General features: G+C 46.3%; 2 protein-coding genes across 8 annotated transcripts in view; one reads left to right on the top strand and one right to left on the bottom strand.

Annotated features, from left to right (window-relative positions):
* Nucleotides 1-23,035, top strand: part of LOC138801465 (uncharacterized) — a 71,118-nt gene that overhangs the window by 1,588 nt on the left and 46,495 nt on the right. For 2 of the 7 annotated variants that reach the window (XM_069984323.1, XM_069984321.1), the window contains exons 3-6: nucleotides 36-129; nucleotides 602-761; nucleotides 875-1,027; nucleotides 9,838-10,713. In XM_069984323.1, the coding sequence (XP_069840424.1) occupies nucleotides 36-129; nucleotides 602-761; nucleotides 875-1,027; nucleotides 9,838-9,980 (550 nt within the window). In that variant the 3' untranslated portion in view covers nucleotides 9,981-10,713. Of the gene's footprint in view, nucleotides 1-35; nucleotides 130-601; nucleotides 762-874; nucleotides 1,028-9,837; nucleotides 10,714-11,433; nucleotides 11,521-13,150; nucleotides 13,188-14,290; nucleotides 14,422-21,298; nucleotides 21,381-23,035 lie in introns of those variants that run through there. The other 5 variants (XM_069984325.1, XM_069984324.1, XM_069984326.1 and 2 more) reach the window with 5 other exon arrangements.
* RHBDL1 (rhomboid like 1) overlaps nucleotides 12,782-23,035 on the bottom strand; it is a 34,225-nt gene continuing 23,971 nt past the window's right edge. Inside the window, exons 5-8 of the mRNA XM_069984328.1 lie at nucleotides 17,229-17,341; nucleotides 15,296-15,396; nucleotides 14,404-14,464; nucleotides 12,782-13,674 (exon numbers count right to left, since the gene is read on the bottom strand). Of these exons, the coding sequence (XP_069840429.1) occupies nucleotides 13,403-13,674; nucleotides 14,404-14,464; nucleotides 15,296-15,396; nucleotides 17,229-17,341 (547 nt within the window). The 3' untranslated portion in view covers nucleotides 12,782-13,402. The remainder of the gene's footprint in view (nucleotides 13,675-14,403; nucleotides 14,465-15,295; nucleotides 15,397-17,228; nucleotides 17,342-23,035) is intronic.

The raw sequence follows: 23,035 nt of genomic DNA, 5'->3' as shown, positions 1-23,035 counted from the left end.
CTGATATGTAATAATCCCCGATACTCTGATACCAGGTATCAGGAGGAGCTGCCCGCCCGCATGGCCGCCCGCTCACAGAAGTCACTGACACTGGAGGAGCTGGTGAAACTCATGGAGTGGAAGTTAATGGTGAGTGATGATTTCTCCGTTTACAGCCACTTTATTCTAGTTGTGTCTGCTCCTGGGAAAGCTGGGTGACAGCCAGTATAGACACATTTACAGGGGTTTTCACCCAGCTTTCCCAGTCCCCTGAACAGCAATATCTGTATGTACTGGTGGAATATCACCACAGAGCAGCCATTGAGTAATGCAGTTTATTTCCATACCGCTCAGCTTTCCTGGGCTCCTGAAAAGCAGATCTGCCTATATTAGAGAAGGAGTATCACTGCAGATGTTCCAGGAGTTTGTCCCCATATCACTCAGCTTTCCTGGGCTCCCAAATTGCCTTGATCTGCAGCCATTTATCCCTAATTCCCATATTGCTGCATGACTGGTCATGAGTGCCATTCAGGAGCCTTGGAAAGCTGAGTGCTCACCCCTATGGAATCCTTATTTTAGAAGAGTTCCCCTTTAAATACATTCTTTGTATTTTGCTGGACAGAGAGGGAAGTTCCGACCACGTCTGAAGCAGATGGCGGCATCTAACTCAGCGGATATGGTAGAGAGCTGCACCATGAGAGCGTTCCAGCTTCTTCCTGATGTGTCTGCCGCCATTGATGAGCTGTGTCAGCTGAAGGGCATTGGGCCAGCCACGGCATCTGGTGAGTGTGAACGCACACCAAGCTGCCTATACTGGATGTAGTCCATGACAACAGGATTGTTTCCGTACATATCACTGCCCTGGCTGAGCATTCCCTGCCTTCTCTCCATCTAGCAGTCCTGGCAGCTGGCGCTCCGGAGTTGGCGGCCTTCATGGCAGATGAAGCTGTGGAGAGTGTACCCGGGCTATCCCCTATACAATATAACGTGAAACACTATCTGAGGTACCTGGAGGAGCTGCGGCTGAAGTCTGAGGCTTTGAACAAAGGTGAGAAGGAGGGAGCAGGCGCAGTAACTCTATAAGCAGAATAGTGAGTCAGGATAAGTAATGGAATGTATGTAAACAGTAATTCCACTAGCAGAATAGTGAGTGCAGCTCTGGAGTACAGGATCAGTAATGTAATGTATGTACACAGTGACCCCACCAGCACAAAAGTGAGTGCAGCTCTGGAGTATAATACAGGATGTAACTCAGGATCAGTAATGTAATGTATGTATACAGTGACCCCACCAGCAGAATACTGAGTGCAGCTCTGGAGGGTGTGGTTACTGGGTGTGTCTGTGTTTGCTGCTGAGTTCCACACTTCCAGACTTCCAGGAGGAGAGAGGCTGATTTACCACCTGCTTCCCCAGGAAGGTGGCAGCTTCCTGGGAGAGTTTTCAGCATGGATCCCCTGACCTTCACCTCCCGGTCAAGGCCGGCGGGGGGTGTAGAGAGTAAGCTACCGGCCAGCGCTCCGGCTGGAGGGGTAAGAAGATCTAGTAGGGCTCGCAGCAATGTGGACCCAGCCCTTCCAGCGACGGGTGGAAGCCGCAAGGTTGCTGATACAGAGCCTACAAGCAAGGTGAGCGCAAGAAGGGGTGCAGGTGCAGCTGCACGGAGGGGCTCCCAGGAGAGTCAGGTGGTGGAGCAGTGGGGTCTCAGGGGGCCCAGGGAGTCTGCAGCCACCTATGGCACCAGGATAGCTGCAAAGCTCACTGAGTATGAGCAGCTGGGAAAGAGACTGAAAGGTCTAAGAGAAGACCTGAGTTTTGCTAAGCACAGAGCCAGCTCAGCCCCAAAGAAGCAGAAACCTGGGTTTACAGCTAAGGTGAAGTCTCTGCAGCAGGAGATTAAAGACCTGGAGCTGCAGAGAATAGTTATCCTGGAGGGCAGCGATATCTTCAGAGAGAAGCTCCTCAATGCGGACAGATTTGCCAGCATGAAATCCCCAAAGAAGGAGGAGGAGGATGATGGGGGTGATTGTTCTGCAGATGGTGAGAGCAGTAGTGAGGAAGAGGATATGGAAGCTGGAGAGACCACTGTGACAGCGAGTCTGGAGGACTTGGCTACAAAGTCTTCCAGTGCACAAGGGGTGGATGAGTCCCAGCTAAGTCTACCTGCAGGACAAGTTGCCTTACCAACATCTTCAGGAGAAGGCTCTACAGAGGATGATGATGGTGGTGATGATGATGATGAAGACAACGACTCTGGAGGAGCTCTGCTTGCACAGATAAAACAAATTGAATCCCCAGTGCACATGGAGAACTTTAGCTTTGGAGATGACCTGGGGAAGGAGAGGTTAATTAAAAAGAAGAAAAAAGGCAGAAAAAAGAGGAAGAAGCCAGCAGAGCAGGTGAACCTGGTGTATGTTCCCTTTGTGCAGTCTAGGGCGGCTGGAAAGTCGTCTCAGGGTGCAGATACTGGTAATCTGACTGTCCCCGCTTCTGCTACTGTGGAGCGGGGCCAGAAAGCCAGTGAGAGTACAACCAAGATGGCGGAGAGCGCCGGCCTCGCTGGTCAGGGTAGTGAGGTCGGTAATGGTGTAGGAGCGGCCGGGGGGCCGGACAGTTTGGTGGCTGAGGTGACGTGTGCAGGGCGCTCCTCTGCAGGTAAAGGGAGAAGTGTCCCAGTGCCAGCGGCTGGCACATTGCCCGGGCGGTCGGGCATTAAAATTGTGGGCGATCGTTCGGCTGGATCTGGAGCTGCAGGACGCTCCTCTGCAGGCAAAGGGAGGAGTGTCCAGGCTTCAGGAGAAGGCACAAGTGCCAGTGATGATCTAACTGCTGGGGACAGAGCAAGCAGTAAAGAGACTGTCACTAAGTCAGGTGCCTGTCTGGTGCCGCAGGTACACACCAATGGACATGGACACATTTCTGACAGCCATAACATTAATGAAGCCATGCTTCAGGCGGTGCAGGAGATTGAGGCAGAGGTGCTGGCTGAGGCTGAGGGCCGGACAGGTGGCAATGCTGCATCTCCCCAAGTTAAGGGGAAGACGGTTGCCCAGTCAAATGTGCCCAGGGATGCCAAGGATGCCACTGCTAATGCCAGAGCTACTACTAATATACCCAGTAGTAATGTAATAAAGCCAGCCAGACTACAGGTAGGCCAGTCCAGCCCAGCTAGGCAGGGAATGATTAATGCTGGTGTTAATGTTTTTTCTGTGGTTGCTGGGGGGAGTGGGGATGGTCCGGCTGCCCCCCCAGTGGTGGCCGCTCCAGTAAGGAGCTATGCCAACGTCACTGCTGGGGGAACTAGGGGATCCTCATCTCTTAATCCAGGAGAAGGTAACTTGCAACGACGCCTCCTGGAGGCGTTGAGGAGAGGAGACAGAACTCTCCAAGTAGAGGGCCGGGAGGTCGACCTGTCCTTCTATGTAGAAAGACATGGGCTTGGGGCATTCCGAGAGCATAATGGGGAAGTGGTCTGGTCCCTTCCGACACCTGGGCAGGAGGTTGGCCGTAGGAACGTGGCCCGTCTGGTATGGAGAGGCAGTGATGCGTGCCCATCCAGAGCAAAGGTGGTGGAGCTTCTCTTCCAGATGAGTTTCAGGGCGAATGACATCTTTGCTCTGATCCACCCCTACGGTACCTCTGAATTCGACATCAGCTTTGTGAAGCCAGAGGGACTTGAGCTCTTCTGGTCTAATCACGAGCTGGTGAAGGATGAGCCCGTGTGGCGGGATTTCGCTGTAAAGGCGGTATCCCGTCAGAGTTCTGTCAAGAAAGTGACCGTTTTGACGTGCAACGAGTCGCTTTCTTGCTATGACATCATGACCTGGCTAGGCAGGTATGGGGAAGTGACGGACATCCCCAAGAAAAATCTGGATGAGCATGGTATTTGGTCCGGAGCCTGGACGTTTTCCGTTCGCCTCCGTCGTTCAGGCAACACTGTCGCACACATTCCATCTGCTGCCTTCCTCGGACGCGATAGGATCCAAGTCTTTTATCAGGGGCAGCCGAAGCTGTGTCACAGGTGTGGTGATCCCACCCACTTTAGTGCAAACTGCACTAAGCTGATTTGTGCATTGTGCGGTGCGGAGGGTCATCTGGCTGCCGCCTGTGGCCGGATTCGCTGTCACCTGTGTGGTGACCTTGGTCACCCATTTAGCAGGTGTCCACGCTCATTCTCCAATGCTGCGGCCGCCCAAGATGGGGAGAGCCTTGTTGTTGCCTCACCTGGGGAGGGGACCAGCAGAGGAGAAAGGGCACTAGTGCCAGTGAAGAAGGTAAAAAACAAGACCCCCTCTAAGCTAAGGCGAGAGGAGAAGCGCAGAAGGAGCAGGGACCTGGGAAGTTCCCTGGTGGCAGGAGTAGTCAGTGGTCCTGCTCCAGATGCCAGCTTAGAGGGAACAGCTGAGGCTCTGGGGGACACCGAGTTAGATGAAGAGATAAGGAGACTTCGTAAAGAGGAGGCAAAGAGAGCCATTTCCTCCAGTTCCTCCCAATATGAAAGTTTGGATGAGGACGGTGGGAAAGGGCAAAATGAAAAACGTAAGTGCAACAGTAGGAGGCAAGGCCAGAAGGGGCCTAGGGCGTCTTGTTCTTTGTCCTCCGGTGTTGCGGGCCAAGTGCCAAAGGAAAGCCTGACTGACCCCCCCTCTGATCGTTCTGTCCAATAGGTATCAGGCCCTCGGCAAAGCCGAGGCTGAGGGATTGATTTTGGAGACGGTGAGGTCTCCAGGAGGTGCCGAGCCTGTTCCTTCTGAGGCAGTTTCCTTGGGAGGCCAGGTGGCCCCTGGGTCAGGAGATGAGGATCTGGGTATGGATATGTCTGCATCTTTAAAGCGGGTTAAAGAGAAGGCAAAAGGATCTTCTTCTGATGGGGAAGGTGGTAAAAAGAAGGGTAGGAAATAGAGACAAGGCTGTCCAACTCAATCACCCATGATGGCGGCACTCACCCCATTGACTCTGGCATCCATTAACTGTGCCAGCATTAAGTCGGATACGGCTAGATTTGCAGCCTTTGATTTTCTCGGTCGTATTAACGCCGACATTTTGTTTTTGCAGGAGACCAGGTTGACAAATCAAGCCTTGCTAGTAAAAGCCAAGCGAGAGTGGAGGCATGGGCCTTCACACTGGTCTCTTGCGGCTGAGCCGTATAGTGGGGTGGCGGTCCTTTTTACCGCTCCTGTAGAATGCAGACGGGTTATTGAGTTGGAAATGGGGAGGTGCCTGATCTTGGATGTCCTCATGAAGGGGCAAGAGCTCAGGCTCATTAACATCTATGCCCCACAGACTAAGTGGGACCGTAAAAGCCTTTTTATGAGGATTAAGCCTTTTCTTTTTACGAGTCGGCAAGTGATCTTTGGTGGAGACTTCAACACTATCACGAGGTCTCAGGACAGGAGAGGCGCCAAAGACAAGCTGGCTTATGATAGCATGGCCCTGATTAGTATAGTTAGGGAAGCTCGCCTAGAGGATGCCCACATCCGGACACCCTCGGGCCACGCGGGTTTCACCTATCATCGAGGTAGCTGCAGGTCTAGATTAGACAGGTTTTATTTAAAGGAGGAAGCCTCCTCTTCCGCAGTGTCCGTGGTTGAGGTGGAGTTCTCCGACCACTGTCTAATTTTGTTTTCTCTGAATGTTTCAGAGACCCCCCCCGGATGGGTAGAGGCTACTGGAGGCTGAATTCGTCCCTCCTGGAAGAAGCAGAGGTAAGACAATCCTTTGAGGATTTTCTTCAGAGTCAGGTACCTCTACTGGGCCTATGTAGTAGTAAGTCAGAGTGGTGGGAGATATTCAAGAAGCGAGTTGCGAGGTTCTTCCGCCAGCTCTCAAGCCTCAGGTCCCTGAATAGGTATCGTGTGTATCAGGGCCTGAGGAGGAAACTCGAGCATCTCGTCTCGACTGGAGGTAGTAGAGAGGAGATCTCCAGAGTGAAAGCCTTGCTCATGAGGTGTCAGTATGATAGGCACACATCTTTAGTTTTTGAGAGGGATTTCGGGAGGTACCGCTCGCCCGACCCCTACAGAAACTGTAAGATGTCAGTGAATAGTAAGATCGTGACTGGACTGGTTGATAGTACGGGATCTCTGAACCGGTCCAGATCAGGGATCCTGGAGGTCGTCAGATCCTTTTACTCACACCTCTTGGGGAGGAAGGATCTAGATCGGGATGTGATGTCGGGTTTCCTGGCTGAAACCATTCCTGAGCCAGGGGTAGACCCCTCTCTTGATGTTTTGGCAGAAGAGATCAGGGAAGAGGAAGTTAGACTGGCGATTGAAGGGCTTGCCCTGAAGAAGTCGCCAGGTCCAGATGGCTTAACATCTGAGTGGTATAAGACCTTCAGGGACCTCTTGGTTCCCCTCTTGACCGAGGTCTTCAATGAGTGTCTTTCCTCGGGCACTCTGCCGAGGTCAATGAGGAGGTCAGCCCTGATTCTTTTGTCAAAGGGTAAAGATTCGAGCCGTATTGAGAATTGGAGGCCCATAGCTCTTCTCAATGCGGACAGGAAGATTCTGGCCAAGATACTGTTTAATAGGCTGGTGAAGTTTGCACCCCAACTCCTTTCGGGGGCTCAGCACTGCTCTGTTCCGGGCCGAAGCACCTTAAGTGCTGTCCTTAGTGTCAGGGAGGCAGTGGAGCGGAGTAGTGCGGGTCTTTGGAAGGGGTACTTGCTGTCCCTGGATCAGGCCAAAGCATTTGATCGGGTGAACCATGAGTACCTCTGGTCTGTCCTTCGGAGATATGGCCTACCAGATACTTTTGTCAATTGGCTTAAGATCTTGTATGCAGGGGCAGAGAGTTTCCCGCTGGTGAATGGTTGGTCTGGCCGCTCTTTTGAGGTTGGGTCTGGGGTTCGCCAGGGCTGTCCTTTGAGCCCACTGTTGTATGTGTTCGCGATCGACCCTTTCCTTAGGAGGGTTGGTTGTGGACCATTGGCAGGGGTCGGGATGAGCCTGGAGGAATCAGAAGCCACCCTGAGAGTGGTAGCGTACGCTGATGATGTCACTATCTTCGTATCCTCGAGAGGGGAGGCAGATATGGTGATGTCTGAAGTGGAGCGCTACTCGGCGGCGTCCGGGTCCAAGATCAACCAGGATAAGTGTGAGAGTCTCTGGCTGGGAGGGGGAGATCCCAGGTTTGATCTCCCGGACACCCTTCCAGAGCCCCAAGAGTCAGCAAAAGTATTGGGCATCACATTTGGCCAGGGTGATTACCCCACTAAAAACTGGGATGGTAGGCTCCAGGATGCCACTCGGAAGGTGGACCAGTGGAAAGGTTGGTCTTTAACCTTAAGGGAAAGGGTACACCTGATCAAATCGTACCTGCTCCCTTTGTTTATCTACCTGGGCAGTGTATGTATCTTGCCAGAGGCTTCCTATACTAGGATCTACAGCCTGTTCTTCCAGCTGTTATGGGGGAATAGGCTGAACCTGGTCAAGAGAGAGGTTACGTACCGCACGAGGAGACTTGGGGGTTTGTCTATGGTGAACCCTGTGGTGTTCTTAGTGAACACCTTCTTGAAAGCTAACATCACAAACCTCTGGAAAGAGAGGGCTCCTCCGTGGGTACTCTCCTGTAGGGAATGGTTTCGGCCTTTCTTCCAGGAATGGGAGACAGGAGGGCGAGTGAAGGACCTTCGTACACCCCATGGATATCTTCCGGCTTACGCTACCCCGACTCTGAAGATGATACGTCGGTGGGGTCTGGGAATGTGGGAGATCAGGACTCAGTCAAGGAAATTCCTTGACCAAAGGGTTCTGTTGACCCATTTCCAGAAGCCTCTGGCGCTCAGGGATTGCCCAGGTCGGGATCTGAGGGTTGGGTTAAATCTTTTGAATTCAAAGGGGATCCCCCAGAAGTTTTGGGACTTGGCCTGGCGCTGCTTCCAGGGGAAGCTATATGTGAGGGACAATTTGAAGTGCAGGAGCTCCGATGATCGGGGGTGTCCCCGAGAGGAGTGTGGAAATACGCTGGAAAGCATGGATCATTTCCTGCTTCATTGTCCCTTCAATATAGGGGTTTACACCAGGGTGGGCGCCTCCATAGGTTGGAGTCAGTTAGTCAGTCTCACCTATCCGGAGTGGGCTTATGGAGTATTCAGGAACCTGGGTGGCCGAGATCGCTGCACGTTATTCTTAGTCAGCATAGTAGTTAGGTACCACACGTGGAACGCACGGTGTCTAGTATCTACACAGCGTAGAGTCCTCTCCGAGGTGGAGGTCTGTAGGAACATCACTGGTGACCTTGGGAAGATCAGGTCTTTGGAGTATGGCAGGCTGGGTACAAGTAGGGCTTCTCTCCTGTGGAGAGGTTTTTCCTTCGCTGTGCCCTAGGTACTGAGCCCACTGGGTGAGGGACCATAATTCTGGTTAGGGACAGAGTAGATAGGGACAGAGGTAGGGAGAGTATGAGGGTTAGATTAATATTTAGGGATAGTAGTAGGGAGAGGGTAGGGAGAATAGTCAGGGATAGGTTATAAATTATTATGGTACCCGGTCTGCCATCCTCCGATCCCGGTGCGGGGCTGTGCATGACACTTTAGGTTTTTGTTTTAATTTTCTATTCAGTTATAAACAGTAAAGGGCTTACAGGCTACCGAACTTGAGCCTTGTTATGTGTTGTGGTGTTGGTGTTTTAGGTAGTTTGGTAAGTTGAGGGCTGGATAAGTCCTATGGACGATTATAGTTATTGTATATGGTATGGGGTATAGGATAGGTTGGGAGGGACAATGGGGGGGTTTACATCGTATGCTTTTCCTTGGATGGGGTTCTGGCATGAGTCACTGAGGGACAAGAACTGAACTTATGGACCCAGACTCATGTTCAGATTTGGGGTGTGGGTGATGGGGTTTGTAGTTAGAATATTAGATAGGTTTATGTATTTGATTGCTATAATTTTATTATTATTTGCATTTATTGTTTATTAGTATACTTTATTGTTATTGTTGTTATTATTATTATTGTTGTTATTATTATTATTATTATATTTTATCTTTATGTATATAAGGCAGCCGGACCTGGTATTCTTAAGTTAGTATTTGATGTTTTCATTTTTTACTATTTGTACTAACTTTGTTTAGTTGAGGATAGTTTCTTAACTGTTAAAGTTGTCTAGTGTGTGTGTGTGTGTGTGTGTGTGGGGGGGGGGGGGGGGGTTAGGTGGGAGTTATGTATACGGGGATGGGAGGTTTGGTTGGTGAATTGTGCTGGGGTGTGTGTGAGTGGGGGGTGCTGTGTGTGTTGAAGGGGGGAAAAAAAAAAAAAAAAAAAGCTTTGTGTAGTTTTGGTTTTCTTGTTTTGTTCAGTTATGTCCAAGCAGGGACTGTATTAAGTTAGAGTCAAGCATGGCTCAAACATGTTATAGCTTTTTGGCCTTTGATCTAAAGTGTCTTTACTATATAATTTCTGTGTGCTGTGAGGTGTGAGTGTGGGGTAGGTAGTAGCGGTGGTGGTGGGGTTAGTAATAGTTGTAAGTTTGGGGTAAGTGTGGGGGGATTTTGGTAGTATCTTATAATGAAGCTGGACTGGCCGGTGAGGCAGGTGTGAGGGATGATTTCCTTTCCGTAAAGACATTATTTAAGAATTTATTAATTTGTTGTTTTTGTTATAAGCAGAAAGCTTTGTATTTGTTTTTGTTCTGGCTGATGTAGCCGCGTTTATGTTTATGCAGTTATACTTGTTATGTTTTATATTTTTCTAATAAAAAGAATTACAGGATGTAACTCAGGATCAGTAATGTAATGTATGTATACAGTGACCCCACCAGCAGAATAGTGAGTGCAGCTCTGGAGTATAATACAGGATGTAACTCAGGATCAGTACAGGACAATATCATTTCTCAGTAATAACAGTATGTGTTTTGTAGCTTCAGAGGAGGAGTGGACACCTCACCGTGTGGAGCTTTGTCTATGGACATGGAAAGTCGCCCAAAAACTTTGCCCCAAACTTTTAGAGTCTCTGGAAGATGAAGAAGAAAGACCTGCCAAGAAACTTAAAACACGGAAATAAGATGTGCCCACTGCTACCAGAATGTCTGCCTTACAGTTTATATATAACCATATGATATCTCTGTTATAGTGGGGTTCTCGCTCTGTTAGCTGAATGTGGGAGTTGTATCCTCTGCTAACTCATAATCGATAGGGGCAAAGGGGGGCACAAACCTTTCCTAGATTTGCTATGTGCCAGTTACAGGCACTATAATTAAAGTTTATATGTGGATTAAAAACTGCCTATCCCCTCTAATGCACTTTGCTGCACTGCACTGTGGGAGATGTAGTGTTTGCACTGAGCACTATACAGCAGTCTGATGGTGGAAAGGAAATCGCCCAAACTAAAAAACAGCAGAATTGTGAATGCAGCTCTTGATGTGGCAGAAGAAATCACACCAAATCTTTACAGAGTAACTGGACATCACGTCGGTCATGTACAGCATGTAGATTTTATTCAGTCTTTTTTTGAAGCCATCATTACTTTTCTTGTACAATCTTCCCAATGTAAAAAAAAAAAATATATGACACAATCTCCGCCATTATTGGTAAAAAAATGAGGGGGCTTGTCCCTGCTCGTGGCTCCTTTAGGGGGGGGGAATAGGGTTTTGGCACTTCAGACATGTTAGAACTGGTTAATATGGCGACACAATGTGACGCCTTAAATAAGTTCTGAGTAATAGATATATGTTTATAATTTACGCTTTATTATAGTTTCTCTTCCTATTCTATTTTGTTCAGTACATGTGTATTTTCTGTCTACTTTGAAATAAATATTTTTTCTTAAATAATTTTTTTATTTAATTTTCATTTTTTTGATAGTATTTAAATATTGCACATGGTGATCGTGTTATTCAAAATGGCTGCCGTAAGATTTTACTCAAAATAACTACTACAGTTCATCCTATGTCTAATTTGGTTGTCTTATTCAAGATGGCTGCCATATTTTTGCCCCATGCTGTCTATGGCAACCAATCAGAGCTAGACTAGAATAATGAAACCCGCACAGTGATTGGTTGCTGTGGTCAGTAAGGCAGTTTATGAAAATGGGCTCAGTGGGCCTCATTTATCAGTTCTGTTCTCTGTTGCCCCTAGCAACCAATCAGAGCTCAGCTTTCATTTTAACAGAGCAGATAAAGGAATAAAAGCTGAGTTTTGATTGGTTGATATGGGCAGAATTACACAGTATTGATAAATCTGCTCCTGGTGTATCCATAACAACCAAATAAAATGAAACATGGGCTCTGATTGGTTGCTGTGAGCAGAAGAACATTTTCATGGATGAGGCCCAGAGGTGTCTGTGCTCAAAATGGCTGCACTTAATTTCCTGATATTAGAAATGGCTGCCAATGGCCTTCAATAAACTCTTAGGTAAATATATATATATATATTTATTTATTTTAGGTTTTAGGTCTCTCCTATCTGTGTAATGTTACTATACACATTGACTGGAATTTGTTTCAACCATTTTATAGGCCAAATCCTGATGTTGACAGGATTGTCCATGCAGATCGAGAAAAGCTCTAAAAGCCGATAAACATTCACGTGTCTTCAGTTCACCGGTAAGTTGCAGACAGGTTGGCGCCATGTTCCTCATCACTGGGGTCAATGGAGATGTTTCTGAGAGGCCAAAAACTGAGGCAACTTTGTGAGTGCTACAAAATGTCGGAGCTGGGTTATCATCAGGCGTCATACCAGTCAGTCAGCATCGAAACACTATTGCTTTCCTGTTTTTGTATCTATTTTTGGTTATTTTACATCCAGAGCTGCTCTCTAAATTCTTTTTGTCGCCCATAGCAACAAACCTAGATTAAGCCCCTCCCAGCTGACGGACATGTAACCTAACGGCTGAGCGCTAACCTTGTAATTGTCACTTAAGCTGCCCGCTCGGACAAAAAACAGGCAGAATTTTGAACGCAGCTCTGGATGCGACTAGAAGATTTTTTTTTGTGGACTTTTCCTTTAGATTTAAACTATTATGGAGTAAAAGGACAAACTGTTGTTATCATGGTTACTGTCGCATCAGCATCCATGTCGCTATTAAGAATTGCGCCCCCGTTTACTGGTCTGGCCAATCTGAGGTAAATGGTCCATAATTATAGGAAATATAAGGCATTTATTAAAAAAGAGCACTTCCCCTTTAAATAAAAAATAACATCCCAGTCAATATTAGTCTTTTAGATGGCGTTTTCTGGAAAAGCTGGGTTGTAAAATATATGGCCGCTGCTGCAGCCCCAGTGTTGTGTCCTCACCCAGCATACTCTTCAATGGAAGATCGCTGTATGAAGTGAAAGGAAAGAGGAAAAATTAAAGTGCACCTGTCATGACGGCCCGCTGCCGGATCAGCAGAGATTTCCTCTGTAGGGCTGCGTTCACACTACGTATATTTCAGTCAGTATTGCAACCAAAACCAGGAGTGGATTAAAAACACAGAAAGGCTCTGTTCACACAATGTTGAAATTGAGTGGATGGCCGCCATATAACAGTAAATAACTGCCATTATTTCAATATAACAGCCGTTGTTCTAAAATAACAGCAAATATTTGCCATTAAATGGCGGCCGTCCACTTAATTACAACATTGTGTGAACAGAGCCTTTCTGTGTTTTTAATCCACTCCTGGTTTTGGTTGCAATACTGACTGAAATATACTGACTGAAATAAATATACGTAGTGTGAACGCAGCCTTAATCCGTAGGTTCAGGTCACCATGGCTACGAACACGCAATGAGACTGTAATGCGCATGACCCCCATTGGACCAATCCAATGGATGTTGCACGCATTACGGTCTTATGCCGTGTTTGTAGCTATGGGGACCCTCGGCTGATTTGTCAGCGACCTCCATGACAGGTACACCTTAAAGATAATTTCTCCCTTTTAAAGGAGCAGCAAATGTAAAATGGCTACCTTTGGAGCAGACTGCGTAGCCCCATCAACCAACAAGCTAGATACATATTTATTGCCGCTATCAGCTTCTAGAGGGCAGTGTATGCTAGTAACAGTAGTAACCGCAACCATCTTAGGTGAGTTGTTTTGAACCCTGCTTTGTCGGTGAAAAGTTGTGGTACCTTAAAGGGCAAGTAAGCTGGTATTGGTTATGATATCACAGTGTAGAAATCACCCTGCAGTTCAGTCAAGGGTATAATTATTTTTGGGGTGCACCCACCTGATGATAACCCACATTCTGCTTAGCTCAATATACAGGCAGCAAAAAGAAAAAAAATCTGATTATAAAAGTCACCTGACCACACATAAACATAGCAAACATCATCACATCACTCTGCTGTACTGAAGAAGGTCACTCTTCTCCCCCATGCTCCTGCTATCCCCTCGCCGATCTCCGTGCTGCTGGAGGAGGCTTCCGCCATTTGTCGCCAAGAAAGTTTGTTTCGAATCAGCACCAAAATAAGTCCTTCAAGGGTGTGATGAGTCCCAGGGCGGAGGTCATGGAGGATGCGGGATCTGGACACCGAGCAGGTCATAAGCAAACACATTCCAAAAAATAGCAAATGCCAGGAAGGTGGCGTAGCATAACAAGATCACCCACCAGCCGCACTGGTCCTGAAGGTTCTCCTCATAACTGCGCAAAATGGTCAATCCCATGCTGACCCCAACAGCTGCGCCCGCCAGGTGTGCCATGAAACTGGGCTGAGGACCAGCTGCTGGCAAAGGAGGCGAAAAACGAAGCCACACCGCGCGCCCCACCTCTGAGCTCACTGTGGATAAAGAGAAGAGCGTCACTGCTGGATTTTAAGGCTTTCTCCACTTAAAGAGGTATTCCACTTAAACATAACATTTTGTATGTTGCTGCTCATGGTGAGACTAACAATTCATTCCATTCCAGCAGCAGCTAAGAACTGGGGGAAAGAGACTGAATATATAATAACAAGTATGGAGTGATTTGTTAGTCTCACCATGGGCAGCAACACATGTTTAAGTGGAATACCCATTTAAATATATTCTTCCAAAAATTTGATTAATAGCGCAGGCTGGGGGATGAGGATTTTGGTGTGGATTTTCCTCCCCTGCATAAAATCAGTATACTCCCCTTTTCCCGTTCCTGAGCTGCAAGTTGCCCGGTCACCTGGCTAGTCCAAGTATTTCTGACTCCTGAGATAACATCGGACACGTAAGCACTGAAGCCTGTGACTGGTGCAGCGGCCATATGTCATTGACACATTATTGGAAGGGGTCATCCATGGGGGAGCAGCAGAAGACTAGGAGGGTGAGTATACTGATTTTTATTTTATATGTGTTTCCATGCCTGATATCTATAACCAAGATATTGATGTTAATGAGGAAATCCACAATAATTCCTTGCACTCTTCACAGTAGATATGAACAACACGTTGATGAAGTGTCCGAATCTTGTCGGCTTTCTTGCTATCCTGTTCTGTAGCCCAGTTGCCATGCACATGCTATAAGATTTGATGGTCCATACTTACTGCAGACCAATGCAAGAACCATGCGGAGAACCTTGTAAGGACAGCGCATCCCAGCCCAGTTCTGCCAGGGGAAAAAAAAGAAAAGAAACGTCATTGGTTGTAAATACGTCACCGCCATACTATACATAGTACCGTCACCACACACAAGCTCTGCACCGCACTGTGTGTAGAAGGAGACATGGTAATTTTATAGCTTTTTATCCTTTTTTTTTTTTATTAACCGTGTACTTTGTACTTTTTTTGATCGCTTGATCACTTCTGTATTACACCACAATGCTTGTGTACTGCTGCGCATTATACCTGACTGGCATCCTATTACATCGACAGGGTCTAATAGATGAGCTAAGATGGCAGCCCCGGGGCCACCGACCACCCAGACGTGCAGACTGACCCCCTCAGTGTTACACAGCACTATCACATGTCAGGAGATGAGGACTTTCCCCTTTTAATTGAATTTAGGTCAGGATGTAGTTGCTATGGTTACAGTGACTAGGCCACAGTCATCTATCTCTCCTGTTATTAGGTCGTCTTATTATGGAGAGCGCAGTAAGAAGATGGATAGCCTTCCCGTAATGACACAGCCTCATCCCATATGCTGCAGGTCCAGTCCCATGTAACACAACAATCCTCCAGCGCTGGAGATCCTGGCCGTGCTCTGTGTGCTGTCATCTCCGCTCATCGCACACCATCTCCCTGCTGTCAGGCTGTCACCTCCCCTCATGTCATGGTGACACAGGTTTCTAGATAGCAGCAAGAGACAGCAGAAACTTTTTATTTATCTTTTGTGCAACCATCATAAATGTGGGAATTATCTGACAGGAACACGGCCATTATGGAGGGAATAATCACATTATTCTACTGAGATACAAAATTTCATAAGGTAATAACATACCATAACAACATTAGCCAGATGGGCAGAACACAGCGCATATACACCGCCAGAGCCTCCGACTAAAGGCGCTCTCATGTCTGTGACAGAAACAGCAAGGGATCCTGGGGGAAAGGAGAGACAAAGTAATATAATAGCACATTTAGGGTGGGTTCACACTATGGAATCCGTGCGGATAAGTTCCGACGAATTCCGTCGCTCTTACCCATTCACGACAGCGTGCATATCCACTGGCTCCATAGACACCATTCTATGTCCGGGCCGTTTCCGCTGTCCTCCGAAAGAATTGACATGTCTATGAGTGAGTACGAGCGACAAAATGCGCCGGAACTTATCCGCGCACATTCCGTAGTGTGAACATACCCTTATTCATGATTATATACACAGTATGCAGTATTAGGCCATGTTCACACAATGTAAGTTCCGTACTAATTACGGTTGTGGATTGGTACGGAACTTACGTTGTGCTGCAGGCCAAGGGAATCCCGGCCAGAGTGTATACACATGGTATACTCTCCGGTCGGGATCCCTTACGGCACCGTAGAAACCCAGTCAGTGCACACAGTGGCGCGAGCGGCTCTGACCGCTCGTTCCATTGTGTGCTGTGGGGAGTTCTCATGTGGGCGCACACGGATGCACCCGCATCAGAACTCTGCGGCGCTAAAGATCATCCAGCCGGTAATGCAGTACAGAACGGCCGGTCTCATACTACGTCTGAACATAGCCTTATAGTAGTTATATTCCTGTATATAGGGGCAGTATTATAGTAGTCATATTCATGTATATAGGAGCAGTATTATAGTAGTTATATCCCTGTATATAGGGGCAGTATTATAGTAGTTATATTCCTGTATATAGGAGCAGTATTATAGTAGTTATATTCCTGTATACAGGAGCAGTATTATAGTAGTTATAATCTTGTATATAGGAGCAGTATTATAGTAGTTATATTCTTGTATATAGGAGCAGTATTATAGTAGGTATATTCTTGTATATAGGGGCAGTATTATAGTAGTTATATTCTTGTATATAGGAGCAGTATTATAGTAGTTATATTCTTGTATATAGGAGCAGTATTATAGTAGTTATATTCTTGTATATAGGAGCAGTATTATAGTAGTTATGCACAAGCCAAAAAGACAGAAATGGCTGCACATCGCACCCATGGCTGACACAAAAGCTTATTCAGCTATATTTAAAACCAACATCAGAAGTTAGTATATAATTTGGACAAACCATATTGCCTCATGTACCACGTGCAGGTCTTCTGATACACATGAGTCCCTAACCAAAAAAACATCACTGTGCCGGTCAGCGAACACAATCCCCGCAAAACGTGCGCAAGCAGAGAAGGGGGCCATGGAATGGCCCTGCAACCCCATTGTCACAGGACCAGACCCTAAAGGGCCCCCCGGACCCTGCAGGCGCCACCGGCGGAAAAAGTGGACGCCAAGCAGCACAAGTGTGAACAAGCTCTTACCTCTATCCATTCCTCTGCAGGTAGAATGGGAGAATACTAGGAGATCCTCCCCTTATGTACACAGGTGCTTCCTGCTAATTTGGATCACATGGGTCTTACAAAGCACGAGTGCCGTCCTATGGCCCCCGTTCCCTGACTGTGCGCGCCTGCGGGGTTGGTAGCCACTGACTGGCACGGTGTGGACTTAGTGTAGGGACCCATGTGCAGCGCTCTTTTTCTTCCCTGAACCGCATTATAGTAGTTATATTCCTGTATATAGGGAGCAGTATTATAGTAGTTATATTTTTATACATAGGAGCAGTGTCGTAGTAGTGATATTGTTGTACATAGGGGCGGTGTTATAATAGTATTTGTTTCTAGGTTGCAGTGCAGCATATGTTATTATTACTAGTCACTAGAAGCACATATATAAGATCAGTCCATTATTTGCCATAGTCAATACAATGGTAGACTCACCTGCCAGCACCCCAGCCAGATACAAGAAGCTTATCCTCAGCACGCCATGAACCATCTCTAGAGGGACGCCAATCATAAGCTGTAGGAGGGTGTTAAACCCAAGTTGCTCCAAGCTGTAAGATCACACATACCGAGATGTCACACAAAGCACAGAAATCACACATAGGGTTCATATAAGAAGATTACGAATATATATATATTCTGTATCAGTTTAGATTCATATAAACACTACTGACATTATGGCCAGCAGAGGTCTCTGTTGCAGTGAATGAAAAGGTTTAGTCAGCGACGATCGGGATTTTTTTTTTTTTTACACAAAGCAAATGAGGATAGGAAAATGTGAATAATCTGAGCTATTTAGAGCTGATCAATAACATATATTAGCACACTTGGATAACAGCCACACCATCCAGGTTACAGGGAGATATCATTGATGTAGCTGTGATATTACATATGACTCATGATAGGAGTGACCATAGAGGTTATCACTTAACATTCATTACAGCAGGACCGCTGATCACTATGGTAACACCGAAACGGAACAGAAGTCCGGCCACTGTGACCCAGAAAATGTGTCAGCAGTGGTTGTTACTTCCTCAAAGCCGCCAATGAAGGGAAACAAGGTTTATAATTGGCAGCTGAGTAAGTGTGTGTGTGTGTAATGTGTGTATATAAATATATATATATATATATATATATATATATATATATATATATTTATATTTATTTTTGTAAATTCATCTAAAAGGTTAGGAGTCAAGTGGGCATCCCTAACCAGTGACTGGCAGTTATCTTTCTCTGCATCCTCATACAAGGACGGCTGTCAATCACTGAGTAGCACCGCCCGCTGGACTCCTCAGTCCTAGTTCTACTAAATCTTTTTTTAGAGACCTGTATATCCATCTGCCCAGCTCCTTCTGCTCTGTTACATGATGCCTATAGATTGGACTAGATTATCACTGGGACAGGTTCCCTTTAAATGTCCTCTTTTTAGCTTTTTAATGTTAGCATAGATATGTAGATAAGATAGTAAGGTGTGTAAAGGGCATTTTACATGGTCCAGGTGTGTTGCTAAAAGTGACAGTGATCAGCTGATGGGGAAATGCCGAATCCTCAGCTGATCGCATCCTTTGTGCCTGCCTTAAAATTTATCGCTATCAGTCGCACATCTCCTTGTGTAAACAGGGTTATGTGTGACCAAAGGGAAACTGACCGCACAGATATTTATATATCTGTGCTGTCAGTTTCCAGATCACACATACAGTGCATACTTACCTTCTGTCTTGCTGTGTGATCTGGCATCCCGTATTCTTGCTCTTTCTGGCTCTCCTGACGCTGTATCTTCAGGATGCCCCACCACCACTGGTTGTCAATCATTCTAAAAAACCAGCAGCAGGCGGGGATGACAGATCACACAGCAGCGCACTAGGTTAGTATGCACTGCTGTACGGATATATACATACCTGTGCTGTTGGTGTCCATGGCTACACAAACGATACAAGGATTGTTTGTGCGTCCCGTCCACTGCAAACCAGTGCCAATCTCATTGCCTGCCAAGTATAGCAAAGCTTTACAGCAAAAAAAAAAATGGCGCACGTCTTAACAAAAATTTGTTATATTTACCTCTTATTCTCCTAACATTTGTCCCCAGTTTCAATGTAAAATTGGTATCTTCTAGAACTTTCCATCACGAGATGGATTAATGCGCCACTTCTGTGACAACCAACCACCAAGTCAAAAAATACCTTGAAAGCAAATGTGCCCGTCAGTGATTTTACCCCTTGGTCACGGAAACTCCTATTAAGCGTCTATCTGCGCCTGTCTGATCCGCTGTGAACTATCAGGGCCTTGCTGAATAAAACCTTTTACGGTTCAGGAGTTCTGCTATAGTGAGCGCCATCAGAATGACTCTTGGCGTCGCCTCCGAGCGTGAGAGTAAAGCCGATTTCCTGGCTCGGTGCCCAGAACAATCGTCGCCGCCGTTCCCTCAGAAATATCTCTTCACTTTGGCATGTGGTAGTATTTCTAAAATAAGCCGGCTTTATTTGCATTAAATACAAGATGTGACAAATCACTTTCAACGTCAACAGCGCCTTTCATAGCGGTAAAGAAATAAACAGCAAATTAGCGCCATTTAGACAGAGGCCCCACCCACCGCTGACACTGGTTCTCTAATCTCCAGGTATCCACCATCTTTATTGTGTATAATTATTACTGCTTCTGCCGTTTTCCAGCTTATGTCGTAGAAAGAAAAACTTGGTACTAGGTAGAAACCATCAGCAAGCTGCCACTGACAGAGCCAATGTACCATAAATCAACGGATTTGGCTGTATATGTGCTAATAGGCATTAGGTGCTATTCACCTGTAAAATGGAGCCGTCCCATGTGTTCAAACAATCCATACTTAAAGGGGTTATCCAGGATTAGAAAAAACAGCTTGCTTCCAGAAACAGCGCCACTCTTGTCCTCAGATTGTGTGTGGTAGTGCAGCTCAGTTCTACTGAAGTGAATGGGGTTGTGGCGCTGTCTCGTGGACGAAAGAGGCTGTGCTTTTTAATTCCTGGATAAATCTGCTGGTTAGAAGAATCTGACCTGCTGATATTTCCCTATTTACAGATTGCTGAGGATGATGATAGGTCTCTTACCTTCCTCCTCGGTGCTGTGCCGATACAGTTAATGTTTTAATCAATGCTCCAGTAAGACCATTAGGAGCACCGCCACCACAACACCAATCCATCGGCGCCATGGAGATGGGCAGTGCTCCTAACAGTCTTACTGAACTGTGGAGCAAACTACTAAGGCTGGGTTCACACTACATATTTGCAATCCGTTTTTTGCAAAAAAACATGCATTTGTGTGCATCCGTTTTGATCCGTTTTTCCATTGACTTCCATTTAAAAAAAAAAAATTTTAACGTACACAAAAACTCAGCTGACCCTACTTTTGTGTCTATAAAAAAACGGATCCGTTTCGATCCGTTTTTTTTTTACGATGGAAGTCAATGGAAAAACGGATCAAAACAGATGCACACAAATGCATCAGTTTTTTCATCCGTTTTTTTTTTTTTTCGCACAAAAACAGATTGCAAAAACGTAGTGTGAACCCATCCTAACTGCACTGGAACGGTCCTGAGGAAAAAGGTAAGAGACATACCATCATCCTCAGCAACCTGTGAGCTATAGGGAGACATCAGCAGGTTAGATTCATCATTCATCAGAAGTACAGTGAAATTTTTTATTAAACTATTGTATTGCCCCCCAAAAGTTATACAAATCTCCAATATAGACTTATTACAGGAAATACTTATAAAGTGCTTTTTTCCCTGCACTTACTACTGCATCAAGGCTTCACTTCCTGAATAACGTGGTGATGTCACTTCCTGGATAACATGGTGATGTCACTTCCTGGATAACATGGTGATGTCACTTCCTGGATAACATGGTGATGTCACTTCCTGGATAAAAATGGTGATGTCACTTCCTGGATAAAATGGTAATGTCACTTCCTGGATAAAAATGGTGATGTCACAACCCGACTCCCAGAGCTGTGCGGGCTGTGGCTGCTGGAGAGGATGATGGCAGGGGGACACTGAGGGACACAGGGCAATGGAGGGACACTGAGGATCCCTCTGCCATCATCCTCTCCAGCAGCCACAGCCCGCACTGCTCTGGGAGTCGGGTCGTGACATCACCATGTTATTCAGGAAGTGACATCACCATGTTATCCAGGAAGTGACATCACCATGTTATCCAGGAAGTGAAGCCTTGATGCAGTAGTAAGTGCAGGGATAAAAGAACTTTATGTGCATTTCCTGTAATAAGAGTAAATTGGTGATTTGTAACTTTTGGGGGGGCAATACAATACTTTAATGAAATTTCGCTGGACTTCTCCTTTAAGCCAGTATTAGCCAGAGCCACAGTGTAGATGAGTAAGATCGCTGTATGATCAAATAATTGGCTCTTGTGTCTCTTTGACCAAATAACGATCTAACAGTATCAGCAGTATGGAGCATGAATTACCACTGACAGATTCCCTTTGAGTTCAGCCAAGCATGCATATGTTTTCAATAGGGAGTAGGAATAAGCCGCTGCCAGGAGCCTCTGATCCGCCGACATCGGTGGGTGCACATGACTTTTCTATAGTCATCTGGGCCGTGATTCCATCTTATGTAGAATATCCCATCCAGGTATGTTTATTGTTTCTTTTTCATTATGTTTCATTGTGTTCTATATAAAAGCACTATTGTATCCATCAAGATAAGGTATACACTGCAATGGCAATAGGAAACAGCAGCGTCCTTATTATGAACGTATGTACGTCAAAAGGGAACACAAACGCAGCATGAACCCAGCCAAACAACTGGAAAGAACTGGAAAAGCATCAATACACCAGCGCCACCTAATGGAGAAGGAAGGTGAACTGCATCATGAACTGGGACGCAGTCTAGAATCCTACATGTGTGTCTGATATCATCCTACCAGGAAGTAACCGGGTCACTATTATTCTCAGGATGATAATATTGCTATAATAAGAGCAGTCGGCGGCGGCATAGAGGCTGCGACCCCCCCTTAGAGATGAGGATGAACCACGCCGGGGCCTGTAATTAGGATGTCACAGTTATGCTCTTGTGTTACCATGACAACTACGGCCAGGGCCTTGGGATCAATGTGTAGAACAGGCCTTGGGTGGTTCAATAAGGCTGAAGAGAATTATGGGAGCGCGGAGAAATGGGAATTACCATACTACACAATGGCCGTAAACACGTCACCGCCATATACTGCACCTCATACAAGTACAAGAGGCTCCTAGATGGTGGATGAGGCACTAGAAAGGCACTGACCCCTCTGCTTACTGGGGAATGGTCACAGCACTGCTTCTCCTGTTATCCCCAGTACGTTCGGGCAAGGTCTTACTATATGCCCACCCTCCATATCGGGGATAGGAAACTATCAGCTCTCTGGCTGCTGCAAAACTACAATTCCCATCATGCCTGGACAGCCAAAGCTTTAGCCGAAGGATCCCCATGCCTGCTCTATATGATCCAGCAGGTCCTTTATTCACCCAAAAATCATTATAAATGGAGGTTGAAAATAATGTGGGTGGGGCTAAGCTAATATGACGGTGTCCCTTTAAGGGGGTGCTGTGGATTATTTGAGGTTATCTGGGGAGAGCTGTCCCTTATGTCCCCCCCCGTGTACATTTTTCATCCCGCCTTGTATTATTTACCGAGAGAGCCAGACGTTTGTCATAGAGCGGGATTGATGTTTAATGCACCAGAATCCTTCAAAAACATCTATAGAGCCTGGGCGCACAATCTCAAGTACCTGGTTACCATGGCGACTCGGAAATCACATGAAAAACATATCTCTTGTATTTCCAAGCAGCTTTATTTAACGCCATCTCCGCGCCTAATGAAAGCTCCATCCTTCTGCAAAACCCGTAGGAGAGGGCTCTGGATGGCGGGGGAGATGGTGGAACGTCAAGCGTCTCCTCATACAGCTACATTACCTGTTTTACCTATTTTGTTGGCTAGCTTTCACTTTTCTTCATCTTTTGCTGTAGGGAAACCATCAGCAAGCAGGTCTGTCCGTTTCATTGTGTCTATCAGTAATTTTTAGGTAACATTTTAGCTTCTTTAAAAGAACCTTTCTTTTACTTCTGGTGTAGGGCAGGGATGGGAAACCCTCACCCTACAGCTGTTGCAGAACTTTAGGAAAAGGTCTGTACGTTATTGCGATGACGGAGCCACCAGGGTTTTTAGTGGTAAGCTAATGTCTATGTTTCCATTAGGTAATTTGGGTAATAAT

The sequence above is a fragment of the Dendropsophus ebraccatus genome, chromosome 9 (genome assembly GCF_027789765.1).
Source record: "Dendropsophus ebraccatus isolate aDenEbr1 chromosome 9, aDenEbr1.pat, whole genome shotgun sequence".
Lineage (NCBI taxonomy): Eukaryota > Metazoa > Chordata > Amphibia > Anura > Hylidae > Dendropsophus > Dendropsophus ebraccatus.
The sequence above is the reverse complement of the archived record's forward strand: the minus strand, read 5'-3'. Positions and strand labels throughout refer to the sequence as shown.